This window comes from Callithrix jacchus, chromosome 1, assembly GCF_049354715.1.
Source record: "Callithrix jacchus isolate 240 chromosome 1, calJac240_pri, whole genome shotgun sequence".
Classification (NCBI taxonomy): Eukaryota; Metazoa; Chordata; class Mammalia; order Primates; family Cebidae; genus Callithrix; species Callithrix jacchus.
In genome coordinates, this window is record NC_133502.1 from 180,310,399 (window position 1) to 180,329,442 (window position 19,044).

General features: G+C 49.1%; 1 protein-coding gene across 4 annotated transcripts in view; it reads right to left on the bottom strand.

Moving 5' to 3' along the window:
- The window catches only part of RAPGEF1 (Rap guanine nucleotide exchange factor 1), a 151,902-nt gene extending 138,221 nt beyond the window's left edge, over positions 1 to 13,681 (bottom strand). For all 4 annotated transcript variants that reach the window (XM_035260974.3, XM_009004399.5, XM_003732066.6 and 1 more), the window contains exon 1: positions 13,480 to 13,681. In XM_035260974.3, coding sequence (XP_035116865.1) covers positions 13,480 to 13,540 — 61 coding nt within the window. In that variant the 5' untranslated portion in view covers positions 13,541 to 13,681. The remainder of the gene's footprint in view (positions 1 to 13,479) is intronic.
- Positions 13,682 to 19,044: the final 5,363 nt, after the last annotated feature.

Genomic DNA, 19,044 nt, shown 5'->3' on the forward strand with positions numbered 1-19,044 from the left:
AACATCCCCTCCAGACCCTGCTTTCACTTCTTTTGCATATACACCCAATAGGGATATACTTTGCTGGATCATGTGGTAATTCCATTTTTAGTTTTTTGGTGAGATGCCATAGTGTTTTCCATAGAGACTGCACCATTTTACAGTCCTGCCAATAGCGCACAAGTGTTCAGATTTCCCCACATCCTCAACAATACTTATTTTCTGTGGGGTGTTTTTGTTGTGGTGGCAGTGATTGTTGTGGAAAGAGTCTGACGGCTTTGTTATATTTTGCCATTAATATTTTATAAAAAGTCGCGAAAGTGAGAAAATGGAATAGTTGATACTAGTGAAAAACATAAGTTTCATAAAATCCTACTGCTGAGAGAAGACAGAGTTCAGCGGACATGCCAAAAGTATATATAGATCTTCATCCTTACTCAGATAACTCATCCGACTGTGTGAGTGTCCAGTTGAGTGAGTGTCCAGTGAGTGTGTATTGTTAAGATACAGGTTTGATATTCAATTTTCACACATGCTTTCCAGAAGGCCATATACACATATGACTATGGGCAGCAGACTGCCCATAGGGTTCATAGGAAAAAAGTCCACTCTTCTCCTAAAACACCAGGATTGTTATTTTCAGCATCCATGGCCTGGTAAATCCAAGGAAGACTAAAGATAATTAGGAAAGCCCATAGCAACCCTGATGGATGAAATGAGTTCTGTCCAGCAATACTGAAATCTGCCACAGAGAATATCAAGGTCCCTTCAAAAGATCTTGTGATTCTGTTCTCCCTTGTTGCAGAAAGACAGCCCATCCTCTGAAGAGACACACAGATATTGGCAAACCCAGTTTAAAAACAGCAGCCACAGTCTGTTAATTCCATCTGCCTTGTGCTTACCCATTTATTATAAAGGATATTACAAAAGACACAGATGAAGAGATGCACTGGGCAGGCCCTGTGAGAAGGGGTGCAGAGCTTCCAAGCCCTCCCCAGGTGTGCCACCTTCAGGAGCCTCCACCTGCTCAGCTATCTGCAAGCTCTATTTTCTATGTTTTTGAAAACAGCCATCCTCATGGGTGTGAGGTGGTATCTCCCTGTGGCAGGTAGGTTACATACTTAGGTATGTTTACATGTATGTGTGAATGAATGAGATGGGGTCTCACTATTTTGCCCAGGCTGTAGTACAGTGGCTATTCACAGGTGTGATCCCACTGCTGATCAGCACAGAAGTTTTGACTGGTTACACTTCTAGCCCGTGCCAGTTCACCCCCCGTTAAGCAACTTGGTAGTCCCAGAGGTCACCATATTGGTGCTGAACTTAGTACAGACACCCAGTAGGCACAGTGCACTACAGCCCAGAACTCCTGGGCTCAAGCAGTCCTCCTGCTTCAGTCTCCCAAGTAGCTGGGACTGCAGGCTTGCGCCACTGTGCCTGGCTAATTTTCCTTTTTGGGGTCTCACTCTGTCACCCAGGCCAGGGTGCAGCAATGCAACCAGAGCTCACTGCAGTCTTGACCTTTCGGGCTAAAGCAGTCCTCCCACCTCAGCCTTCCGAGTGGCTGGGACCACAGGCATGCACCACTGCACCCAGCTCTGTCTATAGTTTTGATGGGCACTTCCCTAGTGATCAATGGGAACTTGATCAATGGGAACTTCCCTAGTGATCAATTAGCACTTCCCTAGTGAACAGTACTCACTCAAAATGTTGAGTACATTTTGACATGTTTATTAGCCATCCGTATATCTCCTTTGGAGAAATGCTTATTCAAGTCCTTTGCCCATTTTAAAAATTGAGTTGTTTTTTGTTGGTCCTGTGCCATCTTTGTCTATTTCTAGCAAACAGACATACAGTCAGCCAAGGTCAATTTCTCATGCAGATAATAGAGTATTACTTAGCAATAAAAAGGAATGAACCAGTGATCAAAAGAACAACTTGATGAATCTCAAAGTCAGTACAGAGTAAAAAGGCCAATCACACATATTCTATGGTTGTATTTATATGGTATTCTGGAAAATGCAAATCTATAGGTATAGATAGAAAACAGATCAATGCTGGTTGGGCACGGCGGCTCACATCTGTAATCCCAGCACTTTGGGAGGCTGAGGTGGGCAGATCACTTGAGGTCAGACATTCAAGACCAGCCTGGCTAACATATGGTGAAACCCCATCTCTACTAAAAATACAAAAATTAGCCAGGGAATGGTGGCAGGTGCCTATAATCCCAGCTTGGGAGGCTGAAGCAGGAGAATTGCTTGAGCCTGGGAAGGGGAGGTTGCAATGAGCCAAGATGGCACTGCTACACTCCAGCCTGGGCAACAGAGCAAGACTCCGTCTCAAGGAAGAAAAAAAAGCAAGCAAGCAGATGCAATGCTGCCAGGGTGGGAGAAGGGTATGACTACAAAGTGGTGGCAAGAAGGCTTTTTTCCCTAGAGTGATGGAATTGGCTTGTATTCTGAATGTAGTAGTGGTTACACAAATCTACACGTATTAAAATGCACAAAACTTTATACCCCACTAGCCTGGCAAACATAGGGAGACCCTGTATCTATGAAAATAAATTTTTTAAATGAACAGGGCGTGATGGTTTGCACCTAAGTCCCAGCTACCTAAGCGGCTGACTGGGAAGACTACTTGGGCTCAGAAGGTCAAGGCTGCAGTGAGCTGTGACTGCACCCTGCACTCTAGCCTGGGTGACGGTGTGATCCCATCACAAATTAAAAACAAAAAATAGAACTATATATCCCCAAAACATTAATTTTACTCTATGTAAATTTTTAAACCTCACTCATAAGGGGAAGGTTCTCCTTTTATCCATGCAGGCATTACACCCAGCAACTAACAAGCCCCATTTCACAGACTCCTCACCAAACACCGGGAACACACAATTACTATCACTCGGGCTCAGATCTGACTGAACTAAGTCCTGATCGTTTCAGACAACAAAAATTCTATTTGATCTTTCCAAGACCCTGGGTATTTGCAAATTCTCATTTATCACATAGTAGTGGGAATTTACGGCTTGGCAGAATCATGTCCATACATAAGGAATCTTTCCCCCTGGGGACAAGGTCCACAAAGCTTCATCAGACTCTTGGGAGACCTATGATCTGAAAAAGCTCAGGAACCTCTGCTCCAGTTCAAGGCCCTCAAATTATGGAGTAGGTTTCAGAGGTCCAGGAAGGAATCCTGGCTTGCCCCAGGGGACACGGTATTTCTGTGGCAGTGCCAAGCTGGTTCCCTCTTCATTGCCCAAAGATGCCACAGGTCCAAACATTTTGGAAGATCATGACTCACGCTCCCCATGACTTTAGCCTACAGAATTTCCTCCAGCAGTAAATGCATTTCTCCTGCCAAGCTGAGGCCAGGGTACTTGGCACCCTGCAGCATGGGCAATCCCTAGCCCGAGTCCCTGTAATCCAGGTCCTTAGCCCAATTCTTATCTTGCTCAAATATAAAAGCTTCATTCTATAACCTTGCATACTTAGGGTAATTAATAGAGAAAGCTCCTCGTGAACAGAAAAAACAAGGACAGATCATGCAGAAAAGCACGCTTTTGATCTCTGCCTTTGGTTTTCTGATGAGCTCAGAGAATTAATGTTTGTAAGGCACTCTTGACAAGCTGAGGCAGAAGCACAAATTAGTGTGGTTATGCTAATTGAGAGGTTGTGTAGCTCCAGGACCAAATGACTACAGAAAGTGACAAGGGTTGACTGGGCTTTGGTCTCTCTGCAAATAGCACTGTGCTTCATGCTAGCTGCACTGACAAATTTGCAAGGAGACTACACACATTTACTTTCATGTATCAGAAATTCCCAGGGGAGCAGGGGTTCAGGAAGACTCAGAACACCACAACAGGATTTCTGAATTTATGTTAGCCGTGAAAGTTAATCAAGGAAGAAAAATAAAGGCTACGAAATGCCCCTGCTTGCAGCGCTTAATGCAATTTGTAAGTTACTTATACACGAGGACCTTGAATATCTTATGGTGTTTTAACTGTCACAAAAGCAACCCTGTGATCATTTCACCTCCAGAGCTGAATGGAGATGATTTAATTAATCCCCAAGAGTCACCCTGCAAGGAGAAACTGGGGAGATGTCTCTTGGGACAGGTCCAAAAATATTCCAGTTTGTGGATCAGCCCTGCTGTGGCTCTGACATACACCAGACTGCAAGCACAGGCCCATTCCTTCCAGAGAGACTCAAATTAAAATCAGGGCCTCCTGATCTACCTGCATGCACTGGGACACATATAGCTGAAATGAATTGCCCTCTACTCTTCCTATGAGTGATCTCAAACATTTATTACTTAATAGTAAAAGCCTTCTCCCTGGACTTCAGCCTTCTTAGAGAGAGAAAGAACAAACCAGCCTAAAAGGAAATATCTCAATAGCCAGGGACCTCCCCTTCTCTGTGAGCGCTGAGGTTTGAATTTTAGTTACCAGATTACCATTTTCAAAGAAATGGTCACTTTAGAGCAGAAGGAGACCTGAGGAGAACAAAAGCTAAGGTTTATCGAGCACTTGTGTGTCCTGACTCTGATAAAGTACTTTATGTACATCATCTCATTTAATTCTCCCTCGATACCATAAGGTAGGTGCTGTTAGGATTTTCGCCATTTTACAGATAAGGAACTGAGGCTTAGACAAGACAGGGTGACATGCCCAAGATCCCACAATAATTACACAGGAGGACTGGTATCTAAAGCCACAGCTAGAGGACCCTAAGCACAGGCGCTCAGTCACTGCTCTGTACTGGCTCACTGCACAGATGGAGAGACAGGGTTGGTCCAGACCTGGGGGCCATGAGGCAGGTTTCCTACCTCCCAGCTCAGCCTCATGCCACCTCTAACATGGGTGAGGGTGTGAGAGCCAAGATCAAAAGTTTCCTGTATACAACACAGGTGGTGGCTGACTGTCAGCTCCCCAAGGGCACTGATGCCTCAGCCCTCTCAGTACCCTCTCCTGCCCTGGCAGGCTGTTTGACTCAGTAACAGCCAGTGTTGGGTGGGTGGGTGGGTGGATGGAACTGTTTTAACTTGTAAGGGCCACTTCCCACTGTTGTGCCATCTGTGAAAGGTTTCTCCAAAGCAGATTCTCATGCGATATTTTCAGCAAATGTACTTTTTAAGCCACTTCAATAATGGAGAAACCAGAGGCTTCTTTGTAAATCTGTAGACAGATGTGGTGCCATCTTAACAGTCCTGCCCAGAGGGTGGAAAGCCCCAGGGGAACCCCAGAGTACATTCCAAGGCAGTGGTGGTACCGCCAAGTCAGCCCTAGACCCCAAGAAGGGAAGAGAAGTGAAACTCCAGCTCTCAGCGATACTCCACCCAACCGTGCGAGTCACTTCCCTCTTGCTGCCTCCCTTTCCTCAACTGTCAAATGGACACAATACCTGCCACTGCTGACCCTTTATAAGAAAAGAATTAATTAAATCATATACGTATCTGGCACACAGGAAATAATACATGTGAGCTGCCATTGTCCTCATTCGGGAAAAATCTTGTGCAACTCCAATACCTTATGATAAGAAACAAATTAGCAAAGCCCAAAACAACAAAGAAACTGTGTACAAAAGTGTTTCAAAAGTTATTTTGATGATGAGTAAAGTGCTGTCCAACATTTACTGCCATTAAAAACCATCAATAAAACAACCCTTAATATGTCCACCCCACATACGACAGTCTAGACTCACAAAGAACCAGCATTAGAAAGGGCTCTGGGTGGGCTGATCCACCCCACCAGGTTACAACAAAGGCACCTGAGGCTCAGAGTAACAAGCAATTTGCCCATGGTCAAAGCCAGAAACCAGGCTTCTGGAGCCGCCGGTGAGCTCTAGCAGGACAGCCAGGAGGAGAGCAGTCTTCCCAAGAACCCCTCCAGCCATCTCTGTGGCAGAGGGGTCCCTGAAAATGCAGAGGCTCATTTTCACCCAAGGCACATAGACAACAGAATACTATCAGAATCAATGAAAATACAGATGCGTGGGGAATAGTCAGATAGGCTTTAGACCTAACTTTGCCCCAACTCAGTATATGACTGTGGGCAAATATTAACTCTTTCAGATCTCCCAGAAAAGCTCTGTCTTAGTTTCCTCTTCTGGAGAACGAGGACAGTAACAGTACCTTTCTCCTATTGTAAGGATTAAATGCAACCACTAGTGTAAAATGCACAGAAAGGAGCCTGGTACAGAACGTGGTAAGTGCTACTGAACATCAGCTACTGCTATTATTTTTATGATTAAAGGAGGGGTTGAGAGTAGCCAATTCCATGCCCCATGCACAATCATCCATCTGTTTACTTAGAACCATCACTTGACGGAGGATGGGTGCATGTGATAACCAGCAAATAAATACAACCACTGTTTCCAACCAGGGGTTCTGTTTGTTTGCTTGTTTGGGGTCAGCTAAGTGGCTATTTAACACGGTCACATTCCACTGGATGTCAGCTGTGCTCTCTTCAAATTCCATGTCCTTCCTTCTCTCAAATATTGCCAGCCTCACACTCCTGCTCCATTTTTTTTTTTTTCCTTTTTGAGACAGAATTTCACTCTTGTTGCCCCGGCTGGAGTGCAATGGCACGATTTTGGATCACCGCAGCCTCCACCTCCCAGGTTCAAGCAGTTCTCCTGCCTAAGCCTCCCAAATAGCTGGGATTAACGGCATGCACCACCGTGCCCGGCTAATTTTGTATTTTTAGTAGAGACGGGGTTTCTTCATGTTGGTCAGGCTGGTCTTGAACTCTCAACCTCAGGTGATCTCAGCCTCCCCAAGTGCTGGGATTATGGGCATGAGCCACCGTGCCTGGCCTCCTGCTCCATTTTTAACAATATTGTATGGCTGGGAATTGCATCTGTCAGGTCCACACCAATGGCACAAATTTTAAAAAGCTATAGGGCGAATGCCTGAAATCCACGCCTCTGAACCCAGCCCTGGGCAAACCACACAGCATCCTGTGCTCAGTGCTCCATTTCTACGCTTTAAAAACACTGCAGAATTGCCTGAGCACAAAACTTAACATGCAGTCAAGTCACTGTGTGGTTCCAGCAAGTCAGTGAAAAGCAAAGAGAAAGCCTGCTGCTAAGGGACTCATGGGGACAGAGGTCTAAGCTGTTACAGGAGTCAAGGTGTTCCGGGAAGCAGCAGTCCAGACTGCAGGGTGGGACATGGGTTCAAAGAATTGTCACTTGTCTTTCAAACTACGGCCTGGAAGAAGAAAGCAGGAGAAAGGAATTGTGACCAGCAGACAGCAGATTTCTAATACACTCAGGTGAGCCTCTCCCTAGTATCTTAGCTCACGAAGGAGGGGGAAGTAGCAAGAAAGACTGCCCATGCCCCTTGACAAAGAAGGAAGGGGGAGCCAGAGGAATACAAGAGCCAGAGGCACACAACAGCCAGTGCCCCAGGCCCAGACAGCACACACTGCACAGTCATCCCGGGAAGAGAGAGTAATGCTGCAGGAAGCTAGTCCTAAATCACATTCAAAGGCCAATTGAAAAAAAAAATAACAAGTAGGGACTGGGATTCCTGGGATGGTACTCATTATAGGTGTCAGGCTGAGCAGAGCTGGCACACGACTTGGTTTGTAAACACAGGGCGAAATGAGGATTGCCTAAGAGTGCTTGCTCCTGCGCATCCCACAGAACCAGGCAGTCACGTAAGTGAAAGCTCAAAGAACCTCAACTGACCAACAGATGCAGCGTCAGAGCCAAGTGGCGGCTTAGCCTTCATGGTGTCCTGGTGTTCTCCAAACGGTGTTCTGGGAATTTGATCCTAACCTCATCAATTTTCAGACGACTACAGGAAAACACTGACCAAGGTGTATTGTGAACACAGAACCCCCAACTAACTGAGCACCACTGATCAGATATTGGTCCGATTAACCCACCATGAAACGTCCTAATTGGCTGTTTAAAACCAGAATAAGCTACATCTAAAGATAAGCTAAGATATGGAACCAGAAACTGAAATTCGTTCTATGACAATATTAACTCAATTCACTCATTCTTTTAGTAAATATTTATTGAGCACCTCTTCTGTTCAGGGCACCGAAATGGCACCACAGTGGTAGACAGGCACACTCCCTCACTAACAAGTGTTTAACACTTGTTGATTTTTAACTTGCAGAAAGGAAACCAGGGCTTCAATTTCGAATGAGTTAAACATTCTACTCAAGCACTGATCTGGGGCATTTCCATGGAATTTACTATCTGTTAGAGGAAGAGAAGGCACAAAGAGCCCAGAGGAAGTTGGTTTTGGTAGAGGAGCCTGTGAGAGCATCCAGGAAGTGGGTTTTCACACCGTGTTTGGGGCGGAGGGTCCAAGGAAGAGTCTCAGGCCACAGCTAAGCAGGAAGGACTGCGCTCGAAGTGGCTTCCCCACTGGTGGTTACCTAACGGCCTTCTTGTGTATAAAAAAGGACCTGTGGTCAGGCATGCGCTTAAAACCTAGATGATGGGTTGATAGGTGCAGCAAACCACCATGGCACATGTGACACTTATGTAATAAAACTGCACTTTCAGCACATGTATTCCAGAACTTAAAATTTAAAAAAGAGGTGGGGATCTGGAGCCTAAAAACACAAACAGAGGAGCACTAACTTGAGAGTCCCACTCCTTCCTTCCTGGCACTGATAAAGAAAATAATCAACAGGATAGGGGATGAATCACCTAAGGACACAACTCAGACACATGACCAGAAACTAAGATGATTGGCCTGCTGGATGACAGATCCCTTAATAATTCACAAATGGAGGGTTTTATTTACCTACTCATAAAACAGCCTTTGGGGCAAGATGGGTGACGAGTCAGAGGAACACCTGACCCGGAGGCCAGGCGGCTGTGGGGTGGGGCTGGCAGCAGGTCGTCAGGCCTCTCCTCTTTCCAGAGCATGATCTTATCCTGGCTACAGGGAACACGCTCAGCTGGACTGAGGTAAGACCCAGCCTGGCACTCAAGGCAATCTCTGATCTGGGCTACTTTGGGAGATGATTTTTCTGCAAGCTCACACATGACTCATCTCTGCAGACCTCCTACAAGGTCTCTTGGCTACAAGGAATCCCATTCAAACCGCCTCTGCCAACAGCTGCTCTGGAGACCAGGAAACATTTGGGGTTGCTGTGGTTGATTTTTTCTAAAAACACATTTAACTGGCGTTAGTGTTATTTCTTATCTCTCTCCAGCATTGTTAATATGATTAGCATTATGAGTATCACACACAGCCTAAAGACTATAGTGAGCCTCCCTTAATTTAGCTGGTAGATCTTTTTTTCAAAGATCAGAAAAGAGATTGAGAAGCCTGAAGACGAATTAAGACAGAAAGCTACTGGGTCTCCAGCAACCAGGGAGGTTCTAACCAGTGCTCTGTAGAGGTAAGAAAGGGGGCTGGTTCCCCATTCCACTTCTCTAGGGTGTGACCTTGGTCAAGCAACTAAATTTCCCTGCCTGTGCCCAGCTAACTGAAGTCATAGTCTGCCTCTCACTTTAAGTTCCATCTTGTCACAGGAGCATAGGAGATTCCTGACCATCCCTCCCCACTACAAATCTGATCCCTGGCAACCTTCCTGCCCACCCTGTGACACACAGAAGATGCCTGTATTCGGGGCACGCAGCGGGACATCTGCTGAGTTCACCACCAAGTCCCCAGAGCCTTGGAGCTGGTGCTCAATCCCTGATGAATGAGGGATGGAGTAATGAGTCAATGAAGGGTAGGGCAAAGGTTTTCAAGTCCAGATAAAAACCAACAAACGTGAATCATTTCTTCGAGGAGGGGACACCAACACAAAGGTCAAAAGTCCAAGTAGGCAGTCGGAGGTGTGGCTGGCTGTGGGAGTTGTGAGGGGCTCTGTGGGAGTGGCCGCCACCTGACTCCTGCACGTAGCTGCCTTGTAGGCAGGGACAAGGGCTCACGGTTACCAGAGATTCTCATTTTTCAAGGGAACCTGGTTTCTGAGATTTCTGAGTAACTGCCTGATTTTTCAATATTGACCATCGATTCTTTTTATTTTTTCCTCAAGAACACATGCAGGTCCAACCCAATATATCTGTGGACTGAATCCAGCCCGCAGCTGCCAGTCTGCATGTAAGCTCCAGAAACATAATCAACTCTCCTCACTCAATGTCTTTACTGAAAGACACGTGAGCAAACAGAAGCACAGTACTGCTTGCACAAGCAGAACCATGTTCATCTGTTCTCCAAAGCAGCCTCCAAACAGTTGCTTCCATCTCCCATCTCCCATCCGTCTTCCAGAACAAGTCCCTCTCAGCTCCTAGGGAAGAGGCTCTTCTGGGCAGGCCTGCTCACAAGCTCACCCCAGGCGCTCCCTAATCTACCCAGCTCTGTTCTACTCCCCACCTCCTCATCATCTCTGGAAGCGCTGTGGTGTTTAGAAAAGCCTCCCCGGCACCCCAGCTTCTTCCTGGCCCTCCAAATTCAACACTTCTCCACCAGGCCTCACTTGACAGGCCCCCACCAGCCCAGCATGTTGTCCCTGTGCCACCCTCTGGCCCAGACTGTCTTGATTCCCCATGGCACTTGGGACCATGGAACGTGAGGCCTATGACCTGGTGTCTCCTCTGGGGATGTATATAGGTATGGATGAACCTCTCAAGGGCCTGCCCCAGCCAGGCACTGCTACATGAGAAAGAGCATGCCCATCCCAAAAAGCAGCAATGACTCAAAAGATCTCCCCCAGGGGCTAAGGAGAGCCCTGCACACCAAGGAGGCATCAGGCAAGTGAAGGGGGCGGGGTTAGGAACAGGCCAGACCCGCACACCATACAGGATGTGAAGGGGTTTCCTGCTCACCCAAAAAATCTTGGATGCCTTAAGCACTGAGAACTAAAAACGTGGTCCTTCTACTTTCAGGGAGAAAAGATTATGAACATATTTAAGCAACATTTCTTACTTGAGACAACAGAAGACAGTCAAACAACAATTGTTTGCCAGGTGTCAGGCTCTGTCACCACTTCACCGAAGTGAATCACCCCTCTGAATCAAATATTCCTCTGGAGATTTAAAAGGGGGAGGTCCATTTAAAAAATTCCAACAGAAACCTAATGAAATCTCATCGTCAGGTTTCCCCCTGAAATGCAGAGGGAAGTTGACTCAGAATGACCCGCAGAGACCACCAGGAAAGGTCGTCCTCACTCCAGGAGGGTCCCAGTACTCCTTGGCAGTTGGAGTAATCTTTTGCTATAATTCCTATGAACCACAGCAAAAGACCTTCAGGAGGCTGGACCTCTGGCCAGCTACACATCTGTGATCCCCAATCTCCAGGTGAGGTCCCAACCCTGGTCTTGACAATCTCAGAACTCTCTTACTTTTTCTGCTTCTCACAAAATGCATCTTCCTTCCACACTTTTCATAGCCCCTGGTCAGCCCCTTCCCCTCTGTCCTCTTTCTCCTGTCTCCACCAGGGGTAACTCAGCCCTCTCTTCAGAGCCTAGCACAAACACTGTCCCTTCAAAGTCTTCCTCGTTCCTGCACTGATGACGCCCCTCTCACCTGTGTCCATGGCAGCACAGTCACTAGGTTTGGCAGCCTGGGGTAGCCTAGGAACTGTGCTAGGCCAGACAAGCTTCTCCGGGAGCAGGCCCTTGCATCCACAACCCCTAGCAGAAGGCGGTGGCCGGAGAAGGCCCAAGGACAACCTACACTGAAATGAATTGGCCTCAGGTCTTTCTCCCAACAGCAGAGAACTCAAATCAAGAGTTGTTTCACTCCCAGCAGTTTGGGCTGTGGAAAGCAGCTCACGGGATGACAGATAACTTTTTCCTTTTTTAAAAAACAGAATTTGCTTCTGTTTTAAGTAGTGATGAGGTCTCGCCATTTTGCCCAGGCTTGTTTCAAACTCCTGGGCTCAAGTGATCCTCCTGCTTCAGCCTCCCAAAATGCGGGGATCACAGGCGTGAGCCACTGTTTCGGGCTCACAGATGATATTTCAATCCAGTTCATTTTACTTTTCCATGATTTCCAAGTTTTAACAATGAACGTCGAATATTCTTATAATCAAAGAGCCCAGTGCAACTGGATAAAATAAATTATCCAAGTTTCCCAACAGTACATTCTGATAAGACACTACAAGAAGTTCCTGAGAAATGCTGCACGGATGAACCCAAGATATTTCTGGAGCAGCAGGTGTACAGGATGGCAACTCATGGTCAGTGGGCAAAGCGGCAGGCGCTCCAGATCAGTGAGAAAAATACCCAAGAAATGGCACCTGCACCCAACCGTCCTGCCCCTGAGAAAAGCACCCCGGCTTCTGGTCAGAGGGCCCAGGAATCAATACCCCACCTGCTACCCTCTTGCTGGCTGGACAGTTGGAATTCACTGAACCTCTGTGAGCCTGTAAAACTGGGACCATATTCTTTCCCACAGACAAGCTTCAAAAATTTAAGAAGCAATGCATTTTAGGTAATAAGAGTCAGATATACAGTAAACCCTCAACAACGCCTACAAATATGTCCTTCTGTGCTTCAACCACAGCCTGCAAATGTCACATTGCCTCGTGGGTACGCTGCAAGGGTGCAGCCCACAGAAATATCCCATACTCAACCCGGGAAACATAAGCAACTTCCACAATCAAAGCCACAGACCTCCCTGGCAGCACTCTAAAAATCTACTTTCCCTAATTCAGCCGTAAAGCTAACCTGGTACCTGGGTTATGACCACAGGCCATGCCCCCAGTAAAGGACCCCCGGAACACCCACCCACCTCACCTTACACCCAAGGATTCGCATCTGGACTCCAAAGGTGCCGCAGGCTAATGAAGCCCGGGGTCTCATATGCAGGACAGTCATTGAATCTTTGGAGACTCTATTCCCAGGACAGGCAAACCCAGCGACTCGGAAGGCAACTCCCCGAGATTTCTAGGAACACACAAAGAGATAAGGTCTGCATCAAGATTTATCATCTACTCACACCCACCGGCCCCCCCACCTGCCCTCCTTGCCCGTCTGAGCTTGATCAGAGTCGGGGGGAAACTTGACTGCGTCCTCGAAACGCCCCCACATATCCAGCCTGCTTCCTTTGAAGCAACCGAAGTGGACGCTTCTGGTTAAATTTAAACTCCAGGCTCATTAGAAATGACACATTTTACAGCTCAGGGCGGCTCACCTTCCGAGTGCGGAGCCCAGGCCGGGCACGGATCTCCGCAGCCGCCGCAGCACGCGGCCCGGGCGGTTCTTCCCCTGCCCGGGGCTCGAGCCATTTTCGGAAGTTCCCGGGGACCGCGAAGCGGCTCGTGCGCCCGACCCCGGGTCACAGGGCCCCGCCCGGCCCGGCCCCCGGTGCCCACGCAGCGGCCGCTTCCCCCGCGCTCGGCCGGGAATGGGCCTGGAGGAGAAGCTGCCAGGCGCCCCGGCGAGGCCTCGGTGGCCTCACCCCGCCCCGGCGCACGCAGGGCCGCGCATCCCGGGGGACTCGCGCTCGGCCGGTGATCGGCGGAGCCCGCGGGCCCGGCGGGGCCGGAGGGAGCCGCCCCGCGCCCGCTCCTCACCTGCTTTCTCGATCTTGCCGGACATTTCCGGGCTGCGCCGGAGGCCGAGGCCGCCGCTCATCGGGCCCGGGCCGGGCCCGCCGCGGGGCGACAGGGGCGGCGCGCCCGCCGCTCGCCTCGGCCCTGGCTCGCCACGCCTCAGACCCGCGCCGGCATGGCGGGCTCCGCGCGGCCGCGGCCCTGCGCTCGGCGACCGCGCTCCAGCCCGCCCGGGCCCAGCCGCTCCCGCCGCGCCCGCCGCCGCCGCTCCGCCTCCCGCGCGCCAGCCGCCGTTCTCCTGGCTCGCGAGCCGGCTGCAGCACCGCGCCGCCGCCCGCCCGCCGGGCCTCGGCCGCGGCCACGGCCCACAGCGCCACCTGCCGGGCTCCCGCCGCGCCGCCACAGCGCCCCCTGTCTGCCCGGAGCCGCCCGAGCCTCGCGCGCGAGGCGCGAGACGCAGCGCCCCCTGCCGATCTGGAGTCCCGACGCCCGGGCCTGGGGCTGACTCCACCCGGGATTCCGGATTCCTCTGCTGTGGGACCAGAGTCACCAGGTCCAGGCCTGGGACTTGACAGCTCCAACCCAGGATCCTCCGTTGCCCAGAGCCTGGCCTGTCCCCTCACCCGAGACACAGAGACCCTGCGGGGCCAGATTTTCCACCCCAAGACGTGGAATGGATGTCTACCCCATCCTCCCATCATCCCGGGCCCAGCATCCCCTGTGGGCCAGAGGCTCCACGCCAAGGAACTCACCCTCACCAGCACTCAACAAGCTCTACTGACTGGGAGCCTGTCCTGACCCTCCCCCCAAACCAGCAGCACCCCTGCTTTTTTTTCCCTGATGGGATTGGGCCCTGGTCACTGGCATGGGGTTGGGGTGGGGAAGTGGGGAATGGATCCTCCGCCTTGGCATGGACCCTGGGCCCGCAGAGGGCTTTGATGCCAGAGTGGAGTCATTACCCAGCCTGGAGTCTGGGCTGGCAGGAGGTGCTATGAGGCCACTCCCAGGCCCTGGTGTTAAGAAGGGGTGCGGGCTGGGCACGGTGGCTCATGCTTGTAATCCTAGCACTTTGGGAGGTTGAGGCCCATGAGGTGAAGAGATCAAGTCCATCCTGGCCAACATGGTGAAACCCTGTCTCTACTAAAAATACAAAAATTAGCTGGGCATGGTGGCACGTGCCCATAGTCCCAGTTGCTCGGGAGGCCAAATTCATTTCCCTCTTCCAGCTGATGAATGGATGCTCTGAGCAAGGGTGGACCTGTTGCCCTCTTGGCAGCTGCATCACTAGGCAAAACTGGCCCCTGGCCCGAGGCCCAACTCCGAAACACTTTCAGTGCTGCCTCCAATCCTTCTAGGCTTCTGAGCTGAGAAAAGTCAGTATTTTAAGTCCAAAATCCTGGGTGAAAAGTAGAAAATTAGACTGCATGAATACTAAGTGCAGTCAGGGGTTTGTGAGACCAAAGTCAAATATATTTAATAAATTATGACATATCCAATGACAAGAGATTTGCAAACAATAAAGTACTTTGCAAATGGACATTATGGTAAATCGGAGTCACAGATCTTATTTAATAAAGGCTATTCATGAAAGATGTTTATAGCTATAGTAGAATACACACAAAGTAATGAAGCAAATGGATTCCAAAAGCCCAGTTCTTGACAACTTGGAGCCTTCTCATAAGCTGCTCCCACTGTCTTAAGAATGTTCTCTCCCCTCCTCTCCACCTGACTGGTCCCAGTCATCTTTCGCTTCTCAGTTTCACTGTCACTTCTATGGAGAATCCTTCCCTGACATGCCCCAGCAGGACCAGCTTCCTGTACTGGTTAGGATGCTTGATTGCACTGTCAGAAACCTAGCCCTGCTTGGTTAGAGCAAGAAAGGAATTTTTGGAAGATCATAATTAGTAAACCAGGTATACAGCGAGGTCCAAATGCAGCTAACCCCAGGCTCTGGAATAAGCCCATTGGTCTTCTGTGTTGGCTGTATCCTCAGGCCATCTCTCTCTACAAGGTGGCAAAGGGTGAAGCTGGGCACCAGCACTCCTGGGCCTGTCACCTGCCTGCTTAACAACCGCAATGGACAAAGAGGATCTCTTTCATCATTGTTCCATGGCAGACTCTAATTAGCTCAGTTTGAGTCACACATCTATTCCCAAGCCAATGACTGCAGAAATGGAGTAAAATATGTGACTTGGCAGCAGGGCACGGTGGCTCAAGCCTGTAATCCAGCACTTTGGGAGGCTGAGGCAGGTGGATCTCGAGGTCAGGAGTTTGAGACCAGCCTGACCAATGTGGTGAAACCCCATCTTTACTAAAAATACAAAAATTACTTGGATGTGGTGGTGCACACCTGTAGTCCCAGCTACTCAGGAAGCTGAGGCAGGAGAATCACTTGAACCCGGGAGGCAGTGGTTGCAGTGAGTTGAGATTGCACCACTGCACTCCAGCCTGGACAGAGCAAGACTCTGTCTCAAAAAAAAAAAAAAAAAAAAAGAACATGTAACTTAGCCAGCCTAGGAATTGTGCCAATTTTAAGAAAGCTTAGGAGCAGGCCGGGCGTGGTGGCTCATGCCTGTAATCCAAGTACTTTGGAGGCCAAGGTGGGCGGATCACCTGAGGTCGGGAGTTCAAGACCAGCCTGACCAACATGGTGAAACCCCGTCTTAAAATAATAATAGTAATAGTAATAATAATAATAATAAAAGCTTAGGAGCAGAGGCTAGCTACTCAGGAAGCTGAGACAAGAGACTCACTTGAGCCTGGGCGTTCACCTGTAGTGTGTTGTAATCCCACTTGTGAATCACTACTGCACTCCAGCCTGGGCAATAGAATGAGAGCTGTATCTAAAACCATAAATCGTAGGACACAGAAAATGAAATGCTATTAATACAAGGGGTCATGCTGGGCTCTTGCACTGCTGCAGCACCAACTCCAGCAGAGGGAAGGGGCTCAGTCAACACTTGGGTGGGTGCTATCAGCCTTTCTCCTAACATTCCAGGGAAGGGTGGGGTGAGCCAGGTGACCCTTCCACGGGGTCATCAGACTCCATGGTGGAAGGTGGAGGAAACAGCAAGGTGGGCCTGAGGCTGCTCACAGAGCCTGTTTTAGATAGGGCCCTTGCAAAAAGCACCACATCCTCTTCTTGCATTTGCAGACAACACTCAGCTATTCAGACAACAGGAATTCCATGAGACTAGGGTAGAAAACAGCCAGAGTGAGGCTGGTGATCCTGGGCCCACCTCAGCTTGGATTGATCAAATCTGTTAGCATGCACCTGACTGAACTGCCAGAAACACTGCCCGTTCCCTGTGAACAGAGAATATTGCTTCATTACATTACCATCGTAGATCAGAGAGACAGGCGAATCCATTACTAACAGGAGTCATGGGAATGAGGGCCGATGCTGCTGGAGGGCTGCCTGTGGCTGGTCCCTGCTCGGTCATTGCCTCAATCCTTACTAGAATCCTGGGAGGGCGGGGTTTAGATAAGAGAGTGTTTATTTGGTCATGTATTGTAGATAACTACTTAATGTTGGCAAAGAGGAATTTATTGGAAAACAGACAAATGTCTCTTAGGTAGAACCAAAGGGCAGGAAGTTCAACACCTTGCCAGAAGCTGAACTGCACACAACAATCACTTTCCCACACACCCCCAGGCCGCTTCCTCCCCCAGCTCAGCTGTCAGACCAGATCCACTAAGGATGCTCAATCCAAACCTAGGTTCAGGGAGAGATGAGCTGATTGGCCCAGCTGGGGTCAGTGGTCCACCCCTGGTCCAACTGGGTCTGGCTAGGTGGGTGGGGTTACACAGTACAAACACAACTGTTAGAGTCTACACTTGCGGGTCCAGTTCCCAGCGCAGGAGGGCTTAGCCTGGGTGTACACCTGCATCCTCCACAGCTCATATTAACTCCACGTGGCTGCGTGGGAGACGTGAAGACACATTTCTAGTAAGCGGTGGGGCTGGAACTCACACGGCTCAGCCCACTCCAAGCTCGTGTTTTGACCACTGTACTACAAATTCTCCAGCTCAAACTTCTCTTTCTACCCTCTCCCCACAGTGTTTTACACATATGTTTGATCTTGGGTTCAATTCAATTCAATCCGCATAGATTGTATGTCTTTAGTGTACTGGACCTTATGAGAAAAACAGTTAAGACCTACATGCTGGTCTCCAAGAGCTTCAGGGGCGTTTGTGGGCAGAGCTCTCAAGTCTCAACCAACTCTTCCAGGAAACCAGCTAAGAGGAATGTTCCAGCGGGGGGTGCCTGCCATACTGTCTGAGTGTGCAGGTATTCATTTCAATTTGGAGCACCAGGCAGGCTCAAATAGAGAGGACAAAAGTTTCACTGGCTTTAAATAGGATCAGTGATGTCATTTTGTTTGTTTGCTTGAGACACAATCTCACTCTGTCACCCAGGCTGGAGTGCAGTGGCATGATCTTGACTCACTGCAACCTTTGCCTCCTGGGTTCAAGTGATTCTCCTGCCTCAGCCTCCCAAGTAGCTGAGATTACAGGTGTGCATGACAATGCCCAGGTAATTTTTATATTTTTGGTAGAGACAGGGTTTCACCATGTTGGCCAGGCTGGTCTGGAACTCCTGACCGCAGGTGATCCGCCCACTTAGGGCTAGCTCCCAAAGTACTGGGGTTACAGGCATGAGCCACCATACATGTCCGATGTTATGTTTTTATGGAGATTTTGCTCATTATTTATTATGGAGAGTATGAGGCCATCACATTCCTCCTGCTTTGGCCTCCAAACAGCTAAATCTTGATCTGGTGTCTGTGCCCATGAAATTGGGGAGATGTCCACAGAGAGCCTCGGAAAGGCCAGGACATTGTAAAATTAAAGCAAAACAAAACCAAAAAAAATTGATTTGCGGTAGCTTTGTAAAATTAAACACACACACACACACACACACACACACACACACACGAAAGACCAGGACAGATGTCTGGGTCATCTTTCCACTACCTAAATGTGGGATCTTTCAGGCTGACTCCAGCAGAACAGGCAGCAGATCAGCTTCAGGGTAGCTTTGGCCTTTTTTCTCACAAGTAGGGGTTCAGGCCAATTAGAAGACCTCTTAGATTTCTGTGTGCTCAAAAACCGGTATGAAACGGACACATTTTTGATAATGACCCATAAAGCAACCACACAGCCTTGAGGGTCAGGTTAAAATGGAATAGTCAAATTCATGGAGAGAGAAAGTAATATTGTAGTTATGTCCAAGGCTGGGGGTCACATATTCTACCCCATTCCTACAGAGAGACAGAAAGTAACTCGGTAGTTGTCCAGGGCTGGGGGCATGGGACTCTGGTGAGGGACTGGCTAAGAGGGGCAGAGTTTCAGTTTTACAAGATATGAAGAGTTCTAGAGATGGATGGTGGTGATGATTGCACAACACGAATGCACTTAATACTACAGAACGATACGTTTAAAAATGACGAAGGTAGGCCGGGCATGGTGGCTCACACCTGTAATCCCAGCACTTTGGGAGGCCAAGGAGGGTGGATCACTTGAGGACGGGAGTTTGCGACCAGCCTGACCAATATGGTGAAACCCTCAAAAAACACAAAAATT